Below are 18,886 nucleotides of genomic sequence, written 5' to 3' on the forward strand. Positions count from 1 at the left end.
CATCTGACGGGGTGAAAATGTCGAGGTGAAAGCAATCTTCACTGCTCTCAATGCTAGCCTCACCAGCCAGCGCTGTAGTCAACAGAGGTACTGCTGCACTCCATTGAGGCAAGCCTTGAACACACGTACAGCGGAGCGCATGAAAACGCCAAGACCATCCCCGATAAGAGATAAGGATTCTCGAGCCTTCCACTTCGTCATTGGCAAAGAAAAAAGATTGTCGCATTCAATTCAGAGAGGACAGTCACAACAAACACTCAAGATGCCTACCGAACTCGAAGAAGTGAGTCTAATTCAATCTGCGACTCGGAGACCTCTGCTGACCACACACGCAGCTCGTTGAGTTTCTTCACCATGGAAACACCCAGATCCGCCAAATCGGTATGGCCATTCACCCCGAACACCTCGAATTCCTTGAACAGTAGAGAGCAACTGCTGACAAGTAATTCAGCGGTCGAAAATCTCGTCGGCTTCTCCACAGCACAGCCCTCCCTCTTCAAATACCAAGAACTCACGCCCGTCAAAGACATGAAACTCCTCATCCGCGACTACGCACCCATAGCAAAAAACGTCCTCACAATCCTCGTAAACATCTCCTCGGACGAAGAAGTGTTGAAGTACCTCGCCGAAGACGATCAATTCCTCGAACAACTGCTATCACGCATCACAAATGCAAAGGAGGAAAATGCAGATGAAATGGCCATGTTACTCGCAAACCTCACAAAACATGATCATCTCAAGACACTCCTCACACTGAAACGCGATATCCCGAAACCTCTGAGTACTTCTCCGTTTGCGATTGATCAATTGTTGGATCTTTTCGTAAAAGGTCAAGAAGGGACTTATAACCCAAAGGCAAACTTTGACTATCTCTGCTACGTCTTTGCCGATATTTCAAAATACGAAGAAGGCAGAAAACACTTCCTCACTCCTCGCGAAGAAGATGAGAATATCATCCCATTGACGAAACTTATCGTCTTTACCGAACACACATCTACCATTAGACGTAGAGGTGTAGCGTCAACCATCAAAAACGCCGCCTTCGACACAGACGCTCATGCCAAAATGCTGTCTACAGACGAAACCTCCGGCGGCTTAAACATCCTCCCTTACCTCCTCCTCCCCTTGATGGGCCCCGAAGAATACGACGACAAAGACATGGAAACAATGCCTGAAGAACTCCAACTTCTACCTCCAGACAAGACACGCGAGCCGGAAATTGACATTCAAATCATCCATCTCGAAACTCTGCTTTTGCTCACTACAACAAGAGAATCTAGAGATGTCATGAGAGAGAAAAATGTATATGCAGTAATGAGGGAATTGCATTTGCACACCGAGAGTCCAGATGTTCAAGAGGCTTGTGATAGGGTTGTGCAGATTATTGCTAGAGACGAAGAGGGAGAGGGTGAGGAACCGCCTCAGCCGCCAAAGGTTCAGGAAATTGATGACGAGGATGAATTGGTGGAAGTTGCATAGATGGCTCACATTTTTCTTCGAAGAATAACATGTATTCAATCTTTTCGATACCACGTCTTGTGCGTGCAGGACCGAGTGTTTTGAAAGGAGGCCTTTGGCAGAACGAGACAATTGTCTTGTTCGCTTTGATTATGCTGCTGCTACATATCAACTACAAAAGTATTGTAGACCGATACTTCAGCATAGTCATCATCCTGGTTGCGGAAAGGACAGAGAAGTGTAGTGCCGGATAGTGCTAGTATCAAGCAAACCAAACAGCAGAACAGAGTTGCGATCCTCCATCAAATCAATCTCCACACCAATTCCCCCAGCCAAAGTATCATTGAAACCCCCTTCGTCGAAAAGAGCTGCAAGATTGAATCATATTTTCCAAATTGTTTTTGCTGAGTTTTCTCTTTTCTTGCTGGTCGTAAGATATGAGATGAGATGTGATTGCCAATCTGGTTGTCAAAGAAATATCGAATCGAGTCGAAAGATATGCTCGTGAAGTTGACAATTTGGGTTGCAAAGAGAGGAAGAGGAAAATGTTGATCAACCCGGGCACAGTCCGAGTTATCGAGGTAGTGATGAGCAATTTTTTGGCTTGGGGTTTCTGGTAGGTGGTGATGTGATAGAAGGATGTCGAGAAAATGGATTCCTGGAAGCAAGCTTGACCTGAGAGACGAAGGTCACAGCGAAGGATGAATCAAGCGACACGAGAAGGGCGAGTGCTGCAAAGAAGTCAAGCATTAGCAATGTAGCCAAGTACAAAACCAAGCACGAAAACATGAGATGGCAAAAAGAGAAATTCAGACTCACTCTTTCAATTCAGTCAAATCATCAATATGATTCGCCATGGCCACAAACAGATCAAAGAACATGCGACCACCACTCTCAATCTCCACCTGCATAGTACCACTACGCTTAAAAGTGTTGCGGCTGCGAATAATCAAAGCAAGGTAATGCGCACGCAACCTCGAATCAGTCTCTGGAGTGTTATCATATGCAAATCTTGCACTGCGCAAGATAGTGGCTACTTCAATACCCGACTGCAAGCCTTGCTTACGCAAAGATAGCTTCTTGAGCTCTTCAAGCCCAAATCGCTCAGCCAGGCAGTAAATCGCCGTATCTCGCAAGATTAATCCATTGACTTTGACGCTAAAGGTGGTGACGGTGTCGGAGTTGCCTCTGCCTTGGTATTTGGGGGAGATGTCGTCGATGGATTCGAGTACCCAGATGTTTCTTCTGCGGTCGTGGAGGAGACGTGGGAAGTAATCGCCTTTGTACATGAATTCGAGGACGGCGGAGAAGGTCTCTGCTTCTTCGTCGGGGAGGAAGATGCGGCGGGATGAGTGCGAGGAAGAAGTGTAGAGGGCGTCCTTTGCTGCCGACTGGAAGAAGGGCGAGGTGTTTAGGACGTCTTCGTGGGCAGCGAACAGACGTTGGTCCTTGCCTACCACTATGGTGACTATGGCACTGTTGAGCCTGGGTGAGGCTTGGCTGTGAATGCATGAGTCAATTGTTAAGCAGAAAGGTTTCCGAGGGAGGAGACAGAGTCAATGAGAGCAGGACACGTACGCAGCACACGGCGGACTGGACGGCTGAGAAAGCTGCTCCATCAACTTCAACTTTGCATCATCACGGAATGATCTCTTGACAGGCTTGGTAGCCTTGCCGGCACGATCCTTGAAACCAAAAGAACGCTTCAACATCTTGGAGAGGAGATTGTCACGACAGGAAGATAGAGCAGAGGGAGGAAGAGAGCTTATAAACGAATGAAGATTGACGCGCGTAGCATGAGTGATGCTCGAAAGGAAACAGGTGCGCACTGGACAAGCTCTCGCAGGCAGTGGCCGCTTACCTTCTTCTTGCGAAAAAGAAAGCGGTACTTATGCAGAATGCTTGGAGGGGGTGTATTGTCGGCGACCTTTTGACGTGCGTGGAGGAAGGAAGGAAAGAGGGAACAAGATGTGGAGATTTCTACTTATCGCGTCGAGAGTCACGCTCTCCCCTGGCGCGAGGCTGGAGGTTGCAGGCAGCCGATTGGGCGCGTGTGATTTACTAGGCAGCAGCCGCCGTGGTCATGCAGCTATTGACGAGGAGGGATCTGCAATGCGTCCATGTTGCCTGGTTGACGGGATGGACGCGTTGATGGGAAGGTCACATATGCAGGTGTTGAAGGGTGCAAGCGTTAGAGTTGGAAGGAGAGTCGAGAAAGGGGACAGAGGTGGGAAGTGACAATGTTTGGGTGGAAGTGACCTCAAGCTTGGCCCCGCGTTCCAGGCGCACCCAGAATCGACCCCGCGTCACGGACTCACGGCCCGCAGGTGAAACACCTTCGTGAGAGCTGATGCAACTTTCTTCGTCAAGCCCTCCTTCTTCTCTCTTCTACACACATCACTCTTCATCCATCATGGCCAACAAGAGAATCGTTACCGTAAGCTGCACTGACGAACGCGCACTCGACTCAGACTAATGTGACGCGCAGGAACTCGGCCAAGTATCGAACAACCCCGTGCCAGGCACATCGGTGCAGCTCGCCGAAGAAGGCAACGTCTTTCTATGGGACGTCGTCATGCAGGGCCCTGAGGACTCTGTCTATGCCGTGCGTAATGTCTGCTGCCTCCCAATTCACTCACCACCTGACCATCCTCCTCCTTCCAGAACGCAAATTTCAAGATCGAAGTCTCGCTACCAAAGGAGTACCCCTTCAAGCCACCCACCGTTTCGTTCAAGACAAAAATCTACCACCCAAATGTCACAAATGACGACAAGGGTAGCATGTGCTTAGGCATGCTTCGCTCCGACCAATGGAAGCCTCCGAACAAGATCCGCGACGTTCTCATCCTCGTCCGCCAAATCCTCGCCGCCCCCCAACCCGATGATGCCGTTGAAAGTAGAATCGCCGACGAGTATAAAAACAACCGCGAGACCTTCGACAAGAACGCAAAGGAATTCATCGCAAAGTACTGCAAGTAGGACAAGCCGGCCATGTCGAGTGTTGGGAACTATCGCACTTCTGGACTGAGTCTGCCATCTCGACCCCTCCGGAAATCGTCGTGAAAATCTCAGAGGTCGCCTTTAGCGCATCCCTCTTGCGCGGTCTGGACGGAATCAGTACCGTCGACTCGAAGAATTTCAAGCAAATCAGACTTGGAACATACCGGCATCTGGCGAGGAGTTTGCAGATATAGCAGGGCGTTACGGAACTGGCATGAGGACAGGGATAAAGCATAGGCGCAATCATTCATACACTTATCTGGGACACAATCAACACTTCGTTTTGCTTTTGTCCACAACTTCACGCTCCCTTGGTGTACAGAGCCTTTAACATGGCTATAACAGACATATTCTTGACTATGCTACTGCCGTCCTAAATCAAGCTGGCAGACGTCACGGCTCGTCTGAATCGTCTCATGATTTCCTGTAGCAAGAAAGAATATATGCATATGCGTAGATATTGTCTAATGATAGGTACAAGCCGAGAAAGGATAAACAGCCCTCAAATCCCCTCCTAAGAATTATAACAAAAGAAAAAAAATCAGCAAGCCCAGTTCTTATGCACCCACTCACTAAGTACATCCGTAAAACTCATACCGCCAAAAGTAGTCTCTGCATCCTTGACTCCAAAGTCCTCACCCAGGAATCTCAAAGCTAGAAGAATCCATCTCTCAATGAATTCGTTGTAGACAATGTCTACAGTCTCGACATCTTTCTTGTCGTTGGGAAGGTTGACTTCTGCTTGGATGCAATTGGGGACGTCGTAGAAGCGAATGGGAGCGTGGATCGTGTCATCGCCATCTTTACCTGCGTCGTCTTTGGTAGTGTAGCCTGGTGAGAGTGGTTTATCTGAATTTCCGCGTCCTGCGGCGTTCATAACTTCTTGACTGGAGTCGCGTCCAAGTGTATCGTCAAAATCGTGTTGGACTTCTTGTAGTGTCCAGGGGCTAACAGGTGGGTTTGGAGGTGCGAGTTCCCATAGGCTGGGACGATCCAGATCTCTGTGGACGGCACTCATTACCATCATTTCTGAGAGCATAATCTTGCCTTCGTTGTTGAGAAGTTGCAGAAGTTGCTTTGCTGCTTTGTAGGGCACATTCTTGAGCCTGCGGAAGCCGCTTGTAAAGGGCGACACGAGGAACGTGGTATCGATGGTGAAAGGACCCTTGAAGATGTCGAAGCGCATGGCACCCGTGTTGGTGATGATTAGCTGAGGTGTTTTGGTGACGTTTCCGGCAGTGTCCGGAAGAACTTCATTCTCTAGCCATGTCAAGATACTGGACTCGGATGGGTAAGGAGCTCTGTTAAGCCAGTAGTCTCTCGGAGCGCAGCCATATGCATGATCGAGATTCAGCCGAGTTCTAGCAGCTGAAATGGATACAGACACGTTACGGCCGGCCTCTGTGGGGAAGGTTGTCTCGTTCTTGCCAGAATGACGGTACATGGAGTACAAGTTATTGTCAATATAACGGCGCTTGAAATCGATGGTAGAAGAGAGCACGACATCAGAGACCTTCTCCTTTTCGTGACTGAGACCAGAGATGGACATGAAACCGATAGTTTCCATATAGCGACCACTCTCAAGACCATAGGCGATCTTGTCAAACTTATGATAATCCCTGATATGGGTGTGTCCACCAAAGAAAGCGATCGGGGTATCCCATCTTGCCTCACGGATGGCCTTGTAAATGGCATCAGACTCATTCGAGTCAGAGACAGGAACGTGTCCAGCGACGACGAAGAGGTCAATGTCTTTTTCATGGATTGCGTCCTGGAACCATTTCTGCTTGATAGTATCCTGAACACGTTGCACGACGGTGTTGTTCGCATTGCCCTGAAAGTTGAAGAGGAAACCAAAGGCCATGATTCGGATGCCCTGGTTCTTCGTGGTAAACTTCCTGAATCTCTGTGCAAGAGGCTGCAGTTTTCCAGTCTCGGGATTGTATATGTCCAGATTCGAAGCGATGTAGCCCTCTTTGAAGTTCGGCACAGTGTGATAGAACTCGTTGTCGGAAGAGTTCTTCTTGTATAGCTCATGGTTGCCCGAGGTGATGATGTCTATATGCTGATGCTTGAAAATGTCGAACGTGTAATTACCTTTAGGATTCGAGGCGTCATAAAGACCATTACCTTCCACCCTGTCGCCAGTGTCTACAATAAGGAGATCGCTGCCGTCATCGTCGGCTTTCTGACGGAGATGGTGGGCGAATGAGATGTAGTCACCCCAATCGGCCGAGTATTGAGGCCTACAAGTATGTCAGACGAGTTGGTACAGCCTCATTATGATACTGACTCTTGTAGATGACCTCCATGCCAGCCGTGAGAATCGGTAGTTTGGAGAAAGTTCAATTGGCCCCATGGTAGTTTGCGAAGAGGAGCCTCTACGGGTTCAGGAGCTGTCGGCTGAGAGGCCAAGATGCCTGGAACCAGTGCTATTGAGAGCCATCCAGTTGCCGCGGCTGTCTTTAGCCAAGAGTTGTCGAATATCATTGTTGTCGCGTATATCAGAGAGTCAAGTCGGCTGGCCATTCGGGTGCTTTTGTTGACTCGACCGCTATCACCGCCAAGACGTCATGCGTTGCTACACGAGTCAAGCACCTCGAAACGCTCGGACTTTATCGACTTTGCGTCACGAATCCGCCCAGAGGGCCAGAGGCCCAGAGCATCTTTCACCTTTGCGCTTACTTGCACCACATCATCAATCGATCATTACTCACATACACACAACATGCCTTCACGGTCGCCTACACCGAGAGGTGATGCTCGATCACAGAGTCGGAGCCCCAGAGCTTCGCGCTCGCTCTCACGATCACCCCGTCGTTCAATCTCTCCTCGACCTTCACCAAGCCCAGCTCGTCGCAGCAGAACACGCACACGCACACGCACACGCAGCCCCGCCGCTCACTCGCGTAGTCGCAGTCATTCCTATCGCGCACGCAGCACATCTCGCGGCCGCGATCGCAGCCCCTCACCTCCAATGCCTCGAAGCTCGAAAGTGAGATCTACGTCCACTTCTTGAACCCTCACAGAACTTCGTTTGCTGACAATGCGGAATAGATTGTAATCGAGAAACTCACCAAAAATGTCACACCAGCCCATCTCTCCGAAATCTTCAGCTCCTACGGCGCAATCGCGGACCTCGACATGCCGCTAAACAAATCCTTCAACACAAACCGCGGAACGGCGTATATCCTCTACAACAGCCCCGCAGCAGCCGAAAGCGCTATAGCACACATGCATGAAGGCCAGCTCGACGGCGCGAAGATTGGCGTCAGCATTGTGTTGCCCAGGAGAAGGTTTAGTAGATCTCCACCTGCTAGACGTCCTCCGCCGAATAGATTCGGAGAGCCGCATCGTTATAGGGATATGGCTGCTGCTGGTGGCGGAAGAGGCGGTGGCGGTGGTGGAAGAAGAGGTGGCAGAAGAGGTGGCGGCGGGGATGAGGGTGACACCTATCGTCCTAGTCCTGCTGGTAGAGACGCACCGCCGCCGAGAAACAGAGACTACAGCCCGAGGAGCAGAAGCCCTAGTCGTAGGAGCAGGAGCCCAAGTCGCAGTAGAAGTGTGACGCGCAGCCCTCCACCTAGAAGACGGGGAGGAAGCCCTAGAGGAGGCGGCGGAGGTGGCAGAGGTGGCAGGCGTAGAAGTCCTAGCTACAGCAGCTATGGCTCGCGCAGTCGCAGCAGAAGCAGAGATCGCAAACGATGAGGGACGTGAATTGTCGCAAATGATTCAAACTCACTCGACAAGCGGGGCTGCCGGGCCTACAAAAGTTCGGTCAGAAAGCACAGCATTCGCAGTAGCTCTGGCCTCTCGTCGCGGACTTGCAACATCGAAACAACTTCAAAGTACGATGAGAAGTGCGAATGCAAAGGCTTACAAAGCGAGCGAGAAGCTACATTCATGATCTTGGGAGCCTCGATCCGATGCTCTACGACTCTGATCATGTTCTTGGTCAAGACAGTCGAGATAGGTATTCGAAAAAAAAGTCACATTGCTACCAAATAGATTACAAGAAAGAGCAAGCCCCCGTACCCCATGCATATGTCTACCTCATGCGACCCCATCACCAAGAACGCCTGTGCAAATGTAGAAATGCATAACCTCATAAATCAGTCTTGTCATCACTTCCCTCGCCATAATTCCATTCCTTGCACTTGCCAACGTAATTCCTCCTCACACACTTTCTGTGTGATGAGGTAGGCTTTGGCTTTGATTGTGTGGCTGAAGGATCCACACAGATGAAGCCGAACCATTCTTTGGAAGTGCATTCGTGCTCGGTTGTGGATGTGCTTGAGGCTAAAGTGCTTGTTGCGTGGTGTTTGGTCGTAGTCGTCGAGTCGTGGCAGCCGAACCAGCCGGGTGACTTGCATGTTGTGCTCGAGGCTGACGAGGTGTGAGGCGACGAGGAAGAACGAGCAGCCGATGTTGTGGTGACAGTTGGAGCTGGCGCCGGTGTCTCGATACTGCTCGTCACGGTGGTTGTTTCGGTCGTCGTGACCTCATCCTTGCAGCCGAACCAGCCAGGCGATAGACAGGTTGTCGTTGTGATGGTCTCTGTAGTAGTGACTGGAACCGTGATGAGGCTACTGGTGGATTCGTCCAGACATCCCCACCAACCTGGAGTCTTGCAAGTTTCGGTCCTCGTGCGAGTGGTCGATGGTGCAGTGGAAGACGAGCTAGTGGTGGTCTCGGTACCGTTGCTTTCGAAGAACTTCCATTCATAGCAGTCAATGCAGTCCTCATCCTTTTCGCACGTGGGAACAGTGTCATACTTCAGGATCACGTCATGGATGACACTGCTGATTTTGTGTGTGCCAATTCCTTGTCTCCAGCCAAAGTCCTTGACGGTATCATATGTGCATGAACTTCCAGTATGGCATTTTCCTTGAAAAGCGTATCCGCCAATGGTGCAGCCAGAGAATGCGGTGTTGCAAGTTCCCGAGTAGATGGGATCGGCAGTATGGCCAAAGTGATAGGCACCGGTGTGGGGTCGTTTCTTGTGATCGCCAATGTGGTAGCCAGGAGGGGTAGGGAGACCAAGACGACTAGCAGCAAGTGCTTCCGGGAAAGTTTCAAAGGTGATGGTAGGCAGGCCAAAAGTCAGACCAAGTAAGGAAGTGACGACGCCACCGAGCGAATGACCAGTCAGCCAGACGTCAGCATCAGGATACAGCTCGGTGACGTTGTGGTACAGCTCTTGGGCTGCTTGATAGTAGTGAGCTTTGTTACGCAGACTCTTGACCAAGCATGTCGAGTTGCAAGTAAAGGCGGATGTCTGGCAGTCGCAGACAATCTTCCACATGGGCTGGCCGCCTGAACCGCAGCAGCAGCTTCCAAACAGATTGTCGTTCAATTTGTCATTACCGGTTGTATCTGCACCGTCAAAAACAGCAGGCGAGGTGCCTTTTAGACCAATGACGACCGTCTTGTTTGTAGTATCGGCAAAGATGTGACCTCGTAAGCCGTCGCTTTCCCAGCCAAAGTCCTCTGTGTAGTTGAAGCCTCCTCCAACATCGACCCAATCTCCAGTATGTGGCACGAGAACATAGGCGTTGGAGGCCATGCGGGCGAATGCGAGAACGGTCTCCTTGTCGGTAATATTCGGAGCGTCTAGCTCGTCCATTGTCCAAGAAGAGGCGGGCAGAGAGACGGCTTCTCCACGCATCTGACCAGCCTCGAGTAGGCGGTCGATAGTAGACCTACGACGATCGGCCAGACGTTCTATCGTCATGGGACCCGAGTTGACACGGTATGAGTCTACAGCCGAGACTGTAGCGGCGTATTCACTGTCTTCCCCATCTTGAACGTGGTCGAGAACAACATCGGGCGTGATGTCGACCTTGCGCAAGAGATTCGGGTATTGATGTGAGCCCTTGTGGTAGATGTGTCTCAGGGTAAAGTCATGTTGTCGGGTCGGCAAAGGGGCGTTATCGATGGGTATGGGAGGTAGAGGCAGTAGCAGAGCCTCTTGTGGTCGATCGCGACGGGTCGCTGTGGCGGGCTCGACAGCAAGCGGAGATAAGGCGAGGAGACGGACAAGAAGGTCGAAGCTGCTTCTCATGGTGTGTTCCGCAGGTGCGCAGGTGAAAGAATTACTCAAGAGTTTGACGAGGGCAAATGGATCATGGCGCGACGGAGAGGATTAGGTTGTGAGGTAGAGCGATGTTTCGATCAATGACCGCGGTTGCCTATGGCCGTGTCATGCGGGCGGACGATCGTACATTAGTGGCAGCTTTCTTGGCGTCTGTCGATGTCATCGACAAGTGCCGCTGCTACCCCGGATCGGATTCCTTCACGCAGCGCTCCTCCGCTTTGGTGATGTGTTCCTCATGTGTTGCCATCAACTACCTTAAGCGACGCCTCATAGTGCGTTCTAACTACGCCAACATAGAATCCCTTCTCTACCCTAGAGTAGCGTAGTCAACATCCGCTATTAGTTCTACTTAATCTAGGTGCAAATCCTTCGACTAGCATAGTCATGTGATCCTAGGTAGCTGATCAAAGCACGATCCATTTTCTCTCTGTCGGCGTGACTCATCATACTCCTTTAACATGCTATTGAATGCGAAGTACTTGAGCACTTGGTCGATCTTCCCCGTAAGACCTACACATCTGGAATCACCACACATTCACAAGTTCCGATAGTCGAAGTTTGCTCTAAGCTTTTTGACCAGACTTTTGCCTAAGTAGTGTCGTTTCGATACACGAATCACAACTTGTTCAGCTTACAAGCATGTCAACCGACACTCCTGATGAGATATCGCTCAAGGTCCAGGAATGGCTTCGGGATGGACCCTACGCCTGCACATCTCTTGATAAACTCTCCGGCGGCACCGCCAATTTCGTGTATCGAGGCACTCTAGCTGCTCCTCTGCAAGACGGGTCCAAGACGGTAGTCATCAAACATACAGAAGGCTACGTAGCTCAAAGTCCCAATTTCAAGCTAACCACAACCCGATGCGTAAGCTCTCACACGTCTCAAACATGACTCGCATACCAACAAATTAACATGCATCGAGGATTACGAACAAACAGTCCTCACAGCACTACTCGGCCTCTCACCATCCACCCACTCGAACATCACCGTCCAAACACCTACCCTGCACCTCTTCTCACCAGAAACCAACACACAAATCTACAGCGACCTTCCCTCCTCCCTAGACTTGAAAACCTATGTCCTCAAATACGCCTCTGCCATCACTCATCCACAATGCCTCCGTCTAGGTCATGCTCTCGGGCTCTGGACCAGAAAATTCCATGATTGGGCACAGGCAAAAGAGCAGGAGGAACTGGTGAAGAGCATACAAGGTAATGTGGCGATGCGGGATCTGAAGTTCATGATCAATTATGAGAGGTTGGTGCAAAGCATTGATACCTACCCTAAGATCTTAGAGGGTAGTAGGCGTTTATTTGAGACGGTCAGGGAGGGTGTAAGGAAGGATTTGGATGACGGAGCGGTGTTGATTCATGGGGATTTTTGGAGTGGGAAGTATGTTTTTGATTTACTCAGCGAGATGAAGCTGCGGTTTGTACTGACTGCCGAAACAGTATTCTTCTACCCGATGGCCCAATTCCTGATCAGGCCGATCAGCTAAAAGTCTTCGTCATCGACTGGGAACTTTGCCAGGTCTCGTCCCAAGCCTTAGATCTCGGCCAAATGTTCGCAGAACTCTTTGAGCTGAAGCATTTTAAGGATATTGATGCGGGAACGTGGCTCATCGAAGCTTTCATCGGGGGCTATGGAGAGATTGACGAGGAGTTGGCGTTTAAAACTGCGGTTCATCTTGGTGTGCATTTGATTTGCTGGGGTTCGAGAGTCCAGGGCTGGGGAAGTAAGGAGCACATTGAGAGGATTGTGGAGGTGGGAAAGGATTTTGTGGTTGAAGGCTGGGTGAAGAACGAGGCATTCTTTAGGGAGGGGCCGTTGAAGTGTCTTTTCGATTGAGATGAGAACCGATACCTGACACGAAGCAGCTGCTTCAAAGTGTTGCTTCAATTTCAATCCAGCAGAAAGGCAAAGACATTTTATGTTCGGATGTGCCGTTCAGATATCTGTGTTTCAGAGCAACATAGGTCCGAAAGCCTCCGTTATATGTCAGCGGTACGGTCACATCAAGAAGGACTGCAAGAACAACCCAGAGATGCTCTGTTCGTGCCCAGGAAAGCCATGAAAGACGTGAATCACGAGAGTTCAAGTGTGCGAACTGCAACGCCAAAACCCCATCGACATACAAGAAACGCCCAGCCTATATAGGTTGTGAGGTAGGTATGTTCCAATCAGTGACCGCGGTTGCCTATGGCCGTGGGATGCGGGTGGACGATACCTAGTACATTAGTGGGAGCTTTCTTGGCGTCTGTCGATGTCATCAACAAAGGGAAAGTGTGGCTGGAGAGAGTGGCTAGATTGGAGAGTGGCTGAGAGACGACGACGCAAAAGGTGGGGTCACGCCCGAGTCAATGGAGCACGCTGTTCCTGTTTCCACAAAGCACACGACATATTCAACCCTTTTCACACATGATTGCTCGTCTGACTTGTCTATTCTTCTTCCTGCATGACCGTTGCCCATAACCACTCGCTCAACTAGATCGACCGGTTCCATCTCCGACCTTTGCCGTAACTCTCCAGACATCGCGGGAATTTCATCAAGTACCGACCCTGTAGATCATCAACATGTCCAATTCGTCTTCACCAAAACAGCCTCCCAGGCCGCGACCTCTCCATGTATCTAGATCCTTCACCCGTCTGGAAGCGAATCCCGAATCCCTTCCACCTTCCCCCTCCCGCGCAAGAGCGAGCACCATTCAGACCATCCCTGAAGCAAAAGACATAGCCTCCTTCTCACACGGCGATGTCTTTGAGAGCGTCGATGAGGAAAAGGCCGAAGAACCTACTGTCAATGTCCCTGCCACATGGGACCAACTCCCTATCGAGATCAGAAGCCTGAGCGAGCGTTTCTTCAAGTCGCTGTCCGTCAAGACTCACGCCAACCCGTTAAACATCGATACCATATCCGAACTGTTCCAAGATTTCTACGAACAAGCAGAATCTCACATCTCAACACACATCGCAACCCTGTCCACTCGTTTGTCAAGGGAGAAGTCGCCTTCGCGTTCTGCTGCGACAAAGGCTCTGGGCAATACACTCAAAGGCAGGAAACAAAGCGCCGAACAGGCCGTCTCTCCGAACGGTCAAGGAGAGCAGCAGATGCTGACAGCCTCGGAGGTTGCCGATCGCCGCAAAGCTCGACGAGATCTAGAGATCAAGAGACTGGCTTTGGAGGAAGCTGTTGAGAGAGCCGTGTGCGAAAAGGTCTACGATCGTATCTACAGACACAGGAGTGCCGATGATGAGGAAAGAGACGCGAAGCTTCGTTCAAGGACTGCTGCCCTTTCGCTGGTCGGTATTGGCTTGAAAGAGCTGCATGTCGATATTGAGCCAGCAAAGGGCAACGGCTTACCAACCGACGAGAAGGATTTACATGATGAGATATTCAAATTGCTTGCTCCTGCGAGAGACCACCTTCGACGAATGGACGACCATCATTATCCACTTGGAAAACTGCAAATGCTTACCGAGGCTCACAAAAGCATTGTTGAAACACTATCCCGCATCTTTCCTTCGACCTCTTCTGCTGATGAAGTCCTTCCAACTCTCATTTACACCTTGATGACTTCGGAGCCAGAAACGATAAACGTCATCAGTAATCTGCATTTCGTCCAACATTTCCGTGCTCGTGCAAAGGTTGATGGTGAGGCTGCCTACTGTCTGGTCAATCTCGAAGCCGCCATCTCCTTTCTCGAGACTGTCGATTTATCGTCTCTTAGGGCCGACGAAGCCCCTCAAGGCGGTCAACACCCAGAAACTCGTCATGAGAGATCCACTGATCTCGGGCGACCATCTAGTCCAAGAGCGCTTGCTCCCGGATTAACAACAACATCAGCCATTTCCTCTGATATCAGTCCAGGCGACACATCTATCAAGCCTCTTCCTTCACAAGCCGCTCTTGAAAACCCTTCACGGCCTGGTCTTACACAACGACGCTTCTCATCTTTGATACAAGCACAAGCCGAACGCATCGAAGCCGGTCGAGATGAACTTATGAACTCAGCCGATCAGGCCTTTGATGCCATCAACTCGACTCTAGAGAATAGCTTCAAGTTCCTCTTCGGCCGTATGAAAGAGCAAGGCGCCGGAACTTCAGACTCTCCCATCGTTATGCCCAGGACGCTAGAGGATGCTCGTAAGCTTGTTAGTTCGCCACCTCTGGTACCCATCGATAGCCATCCAAACTTTGCAGAATCACTATCTGCTAGTCCGACCGCAGACCCTCTCACCACGCCTCGCACAGATAACACCATGCTCAACTTGGTCGGCGGTCGTCTACGTGAACGCAGTGTAGACAGTAATCGCAGCGCAGGCAGTGGCAAGCGTGTCATATTCGCCGAGAAGCCAAATCTCGCACTCACAAATAATGGCATTTCCTCGTCGCTTCCGTCACAGTCGGCGGTTGAGTCTATGGGCAATCTCATGAACTCCATCAACCCCCTTTCACGCTTTGGTGGCTTTGGCAAGTTCGGTCGCTCAGCTTCTGCTAGTGGCTCCTCGACTCCAACCACACCTGCCGCTTCGACGGCTGCTATGGCCGAAAAGACCAAGCAGTTAGGTCACATCCCCGAGTCCGAGAAATCTGATGGAACTAGTGCTGTACAGCCAGAACCAGACTTGGATGCTTTGGAGGCTTTGGCGTTGCTGAAAAAGGCAACCCCTCCGATACAGAGGTTTGTGGAGGCGAAGAATGCTCAGGATCTGAGGATTAAAGATGTAGATGAGCTGTTGAAGGATTATCAGCGATTGGCAGCTTTGATTAAGGAGACTATCAATGCGTAGTTGAATTAATCAAGGGTGCCGACTCTGGATCATGACATAAGAGGAGCACAGTTCAAGGCCCAGATGGAATTATGATGAAGTGCAGCGCTGCAAGAAGACACTCTTGTCGAGATATGTAGGTTTCTAGATGGTACTCCTGAGAGCTCAGGAAATGCACATGAATCAAATGCTCAAGGTCCATATTCCCGTTCGTTTTGTCCTCGTCAGTGGTTTTTAAAGCACTTGGTGTCGAGATGCCTTACAAGAATGTCTGCCAAAGTCATGCCGCACTTCGCTATGACTCTCTCGGTCCTTTCTCGACTCTGACGCTGAACACAACATGATCGCCCCAAGACTCCTCCTCCTAGTCGTGGGACCAATGATGTCTCGCGAGTCAGATCTTGCATGATACGGCTTTTGAGATCCAGAGTTGGAGTTGGTGCAAGGACAAGCGTGGAGGTGGAGAAAACAAGCCTCGGCAATAAGGTTCACGCGACACGCGTCATAGCGCGTGTTGGGAGATAAGTGTCGATGATGGCGATGGTTGACTGTGTTTTGAAACAAGCATATGAATGCACAAGGTTAGAGGTGTACAGAATGTGAAACCACGGCATGTGATAATGGAAGAGACAGTTGGGAACACGAGACAAGTGAGAAAGAGATTAGCTGCAAAGATTGAAATTGAAGTCGGAGGGACAAAAATAAGGCAGTCACATGAAATTAATGCAGGCGTGTCGCTTGGCAGACGGACTTGGTCTGGAAGTTGGTGGTAGCTCGACATAGCAGAATCATTGGAAGGCCGTCATTTTCGTGCATGTAAAGCACACGAGGCTGTCTTTTTCCTTGTGCATATCCATCAACAGCAGTTGGCCGTGTCTTTTTAGCTTGTCGCCGACTCGGATAGTCACAAGACGCAAACACTCGACGGTCGAGCATCATTTCACTTGACCCCGCCCCTTGGATCGACTTTTGACGCAAACACGCTCTCGTCGACACGCCGCGCCTGGATGCTAGCCACGTCCGACAAGACTCGCAGCGCCATCTAATCCTCCTGCACATCCAAGGCACCGCTCGCAGGACTCTCCAGCATGCCGTGCTTCAAGGGCATCGCCGTCAGCATCCACACACCGGAAGGGCCCCTCTCCGAACATGGTGTCCAGAGTCTGTCGCGCTTCGGTCGCATCAACACCTACATCCCCGTCCCTGCGCCTACAATCCCGCCAAACTCGACGACCGGTCAGCCGCAACAGTCGACTTTTGCCGTCTCCATCACTCTCCTCACTCAGGGCTTGAAAGTTCCCTACTCGACTCCGCGCCCCACTCCTACCAACCCCAACCCTTCAGCTGTTTATGTCGGTCCTCAAACTACTGGTATGACCAGAGGTCTGCCCAAGAAAGAGCCTGCGCCGATCGATCCTGAGACTGGAAAGCCTCAAGTCCTTATCCCACCCTACCAGCCCCGCACTTCATCGCCAAACGAGACTATCGCTGCATACATCTACTTTGACGGCCGCCAAAAAGAGGAAGTCGCCACGTTACTCCGCAAAGGCGAAGAGACTTGGGTAAACTCAAGATGGGTCAGCATACCTGACAGTGAAGGAGGCGGTCTGGCTGAGCGCGAATTCCTCTTCCGCGAGGTCGGCCTGGAACGCTGGCTCAACGGACTGGATCTGACGAGCACCGATAAGGAAGCAAAAGCCGCTCTGATTGACAAGCGTAGAAGGAAGTTCGAAAAGATGCGCCAACGCGAGGAAAAGAAGAGGGAGATCAAGAGAGAAGACAGTGATGACGAGGACGACCAGGAAAAGCCCCGCTATGACCGTAACACCGTCCTGCGCTACGGCGAAGATACTGGCGCCCCCACAGAGGCCATCATGCAAGACGAGGACATGTCTGATTCTGACTCGGACTCGGACATGCCTGAGAGCGAGGCTGCTGGTCAGATCAAGATTGTGCTCTTCCGCGTTCTTGCCTCTGGCGAGATCAAGCGTGGAGAGTATTCACCGCAATTTGACGTCCACGACGATGAAGGCACTAACAATGACGCCGCCGAGGATGAGGATGTCGACCATACCACCGGCCTTGACAAGCCCAAGACGCTCGATCCCAAGAGTATTAGCACACAAACTGTCACCGGCATCGATCCCCCAGACAGCCCTTTTGCTACCTTTACCTTTTACTACCGCAGCCCTAGTACGTTCACCTTTCCCCTCTCCTTCACACTTTCTATCCTGCACATGCTAATTCCTTTCTGTAGAGCAACTCGAAAAGATGGGCGTCATCGCACCCAGCCGCAAGACTTCTTCGACCGTCGCGAGAAAACGTAGCACTGATTTCTCAAAACTCGGTCCCTTGAAGAACCAAGGCACCAAGGGTTTCTCAAGCTACCGCGATCCTGCCGCACTCGCTCCCCGCAAGGGCTCGAAGAACGCCGATACAATGGATAGCGATGAAGAAGACGAGGAGCCTGGCGCTCGTGATGACATGGACGATGTTGATGTCAAAGATGAGAATGGTAACCCCTTGATCCTGACCGAAGAAGACCGTGCCCGTCAAGAGGAGATGGCCGAGGGTGTCCGCCACATCAAAGTTCGTCATCTAGCAATCCTACGCTGTCCCATACACGACTGATTTTCTCATAGCTCAAGCGTCAGCATTCGGGCGAATTCAACAACCCCACCCCTAGCAAATCTCCTCACATCGGTTCCTCGACCGCGCACATCACCGAGGCCTTGGATTCACCTAGTGACAAGGCCAGTCATAAGCTTCTCGCCGAGCCTACAGGTGACTACACCGAGAGTCCCCTGAAGAAACAGCGCCCAGCTGTCGATGCAAGCCCTCTGAGCAAGCCCAGCCTCACAGGTCCTAGTTCTGCACCTACGACTCATCCTTCTGTCCCTCTTGGTGCATCGCCTCTTTCTGCGAGCACATCAGCACCTCAGACTCAGCCTGCTCACCCCGCTCCACCTGCCCAAGCTATTGATGAGGATGAGGAGCTGTGAGTATGTTCAAAAGAGCACTCCGAGATCTGTGCATGAGGACATTCGGGTTTCATTTTTGCAGGAGCAACATATCCAGATACCCAGAGTCCCGCAGCTGAGTCTGTGTACATCAGCCACAATCATCGATTCATTCCTCTACTGGACTCTTTGATTCAGTGTCCATTTTTCTTACCTCTTTGTTGTTGGAATAGTTTGCATTTGTCCTCTTCCGCCAGTGGAAATACCATTGAGTGGTCTGTCGTCATTTCTTCGTCGTTATCCTCAAGCCAGAGAAAGGCTTTTCGAGGGTGCCGAATGTGATCAAGATGTGAATGTCAGGAAGAAGAACCATTAAGCAAGGAGTCGTGATGAGGGCAAGACTGTCAATCCACTGCTTGACCTTCTCGTCACCAAGAGTTCGCCTGCTTTCCCCTCATTCGCAATGTCTCTTTCTTGATGACATGCTGTCGCAAAATATCATCGGAGGGCAGGAAACGTGTTTTTACAGAAAATAGAACACGAATGAATACAGAGATCGAAAGTTCAACACCTGTCGCTCTTGCTTCTAGATGCGATA

At 50.8% G+C, this 18,886-nt stretch overlaps 9 protein-coding genes across 9 annotated transcripts; 6 read left to right on the forward strand and 3 right to left on the reverse strand.

Annotated features, from left to right (window-relative positions):
• Positions 1–99: 99 nt before the first annotated feature.
• AUEXF2481DRAFT_364052 (uncharacterized protein) lies at positions 100–1,658 on the forward strand. The gene is made up of 2 exons (XM_013485998.1): positions 100–283; positions 336–1,658. Exon 2 carries the CDS (start codon positions 355–357, stop codon positions 1,477–1,479), a length of 1,125 nt encoding a protein of 374 aa, XP_013341452.1. The 5' UTR covers positions 100–283; positions 336–354; the 3' UTR covers positions 1,480–1,658.
• A 401-nt stretch (positions 1,659–2,059) lies between these two features.
• AUEXF2481DRAFT_81901 (uncharacterized protein) lies at positions 2,060–3,170 on the reverse strand (the record flags this gene model as incomplete). Its single annotated transcript, XM_013485971.1, has 3 exons — positions 2,060–2,189; positions 2,278–2,958; positions 3,037–3,170. 3 exons carry the CDS (start codon positions 3,168–3,170, stop codon positions 2,165–2,167), a joined length of 840 nt encoding a protein of 279 aa, XP_013341425.1. The 3' UTR covers positions 2,060–2,164.
• A 701-nt stretch (positions 3,171–3,871) lies between these two features.
• On the forward strand, positions 3,872–4,437 carry AUEXF2481DRAFT_7237 (uncharacterized protein; the record flags this gene model as incomplete). Its single annotated transcript, XM_013485832.1, has 3 exons — positions 3,872–3,895; positions 3,947–4,063; positions 4,123–4,437. The coding sequence occupies 3 exons, from the start codon at positions 3,872–3,874 to the stop codon at positions 4,435–4,437; spliced, it is 456 nt and encodes a 151-aa protein (XP_013341286.1).
• A 562-nt stretch (positions 4,438–4,999) lies between these two features.
• AUEXF2481DRAFT_68033 (uncharacterized protein) lies at positions 5,000–6,948 on the reverse strand (the record flags this gene model as incomplete). Its single annotated transcript, XM_013485948.1, has 2 exons — positions 5,000–6,704; positions 6,752–6,948. The coding sequence occupies 2 exons, from the start codon at positions 6,946–6,948 to the stop codon at positions 5,000–5,002; spliced, it is 1,902 nt and encodes a 633-aa protein (XP_013341402.1).
• Positions 6,949–7,186: 238 nt separating this feature from the next.
• Positions 7,187–8,166, forward strand: AUEXF2481DRAFT_7239 (uncharacterized protein; the record flags this gene model as incomplete). Its single annotated transcript, XM_013485833.1, has 2 exons — positions 7,187–7,453; positions 7,516–8,166. The coding sequence occupies 2 exons, from the start codon at positions 7,187–7,189 to the stop codon at positions 8,164–8,166; spliced, it is 918 nt and encodes a 305-aa protein (XP_013341287.1).
• Positions 8,167–8,683: 517 nt separating this feature from the next.
• Positions 8,684–10,411, reverse strand: AUEXF2481DRAFT_49598 (uncharacterized protein; the record flags this gene model as incomplete). Its single annotated transcript, XM_013485943.1, has 1 exon — positions 8,684–10,411. A coding segment is annotated over one exon (1,728 nt), but the record flags the coding sequence as incomplete, so codon positions are not given.
• Positions 10,412–11,015: 604 nt separating this feature from the next.
• AUEXF2481DRAFT_42559 (uncharacterized protein) lies at positions 11,016–12,647 on the forward strand. The gene is made up of 3 exons (XM_013485902.1): positions 11,016–11,422; positions 11,481–11,950; positions 12,010–12,647. The coding sequence occupies exons 1-3, from the start codon at positions 11,195–11,197 to the stop codon at positions 12,404–12,406; spliced, it is 1,095 nt and encodes a 364-aa protein (XP_013341356.1). The 5' UTR covers positions 11,016–11,194; the 3' UTR covers positions 12,407–12,647.
• A 306-nt stretch (positions 12,648–12,953) lies between these two features.
• Positions 12,954–15,693, forward strand: AUEXF2481DRAFT_42562 (uncharacterized protein). The gene has a single exon (XM_013485903.1). The coding sequence runs from the start codon at positions 13,133–13,135 to the stop codon at positions 15,347–15,349; it is 2,217 nt and encodes a 738-aa protein (XP_013341357.1). The 5' UTR covers positions 12,954–13,132; the 3' UTR covers positions 15,350–15,693.
• A 723-nt stretch (positions 15,694–16,416) lies between these two features.
• Positions 16,417–18,330, forward strand: AUEXF2481DRAFT_31742 (uncharacterized protein; the record flags this gene model as incomplete). The annotated part of the gene is made up of 3 exons (XM_013485870.1): positions 16,417–17,521; positions 17,586–17,917; positions 17,971–18,330. 3 exons carry the CDS (start codon positions 16,417–16,419, stop codon positions 18,328–18,330), a joined length of 1,797 nt encoding a protein of 598 aa, XP_013341324.1.
• Positions 18,331–18,886: the final 556 nt, after the last annotated feature.

Source organism: Aureobasidium subglaciale (genome assembly GCF_000721755.1).
Source record: "Aureobasidium subglaciale EXF-2481 unplaced genomic scaffold scaffold_19, whole genome shotgun sequence".
NCBI classification, from domain to species: domain Eukaryota; kingdom Fungi; phylum Ascomycota; class Dothideomycetes; order Dothideales; family Saccotheciaceae; genus Aureobasidium; species Aureobasidium subglaciale.

What these genes read in the sequence shown, in the direction of transcription:
- AUEXF2481DRAFT_364052 (XM_013485998.1), top strand. Translation starts at nt 355, where the DNA reads ATGGAAACACCCAGATCCGCCAAATCGGTATGGCCATTCACCCCGAAC.
- AUEXF2481DRAFT_42562 (XM_013485903.1), top strand. Translation starts at nt 13,133, where the DNA reads ATGTCCAATTCGTCTTCACCAAAACAGCCTCCCAGGCCGCGACCTCTC.
- AUEXF2481DRAFT_42559 (XM_013485902.1), top strand. Translation starts at nt 11,195, where the DNA reads ATGTCAACCGACACTCCTGATGAGATATCGCTCAAGGTCCAGGAATGG. An exon ending in AGCTAACCACAACCCGATGC is followed by an intron (nt 11,423 to 11,480) that starts GTAAGCTCTCAC and finishes ACATGCATCGAG; the next exon opens with GATTACGAACAAACAGTCCT. An exon ending in GGGGATTTTTGGAGTGGGAA is followed by an intron (nt 11,951 to 12,009) that starts GTATGTTTTTGA and finishes CTGCCGAAACAG; the next exon opens with TATTCTTCTACCCGATGGCC.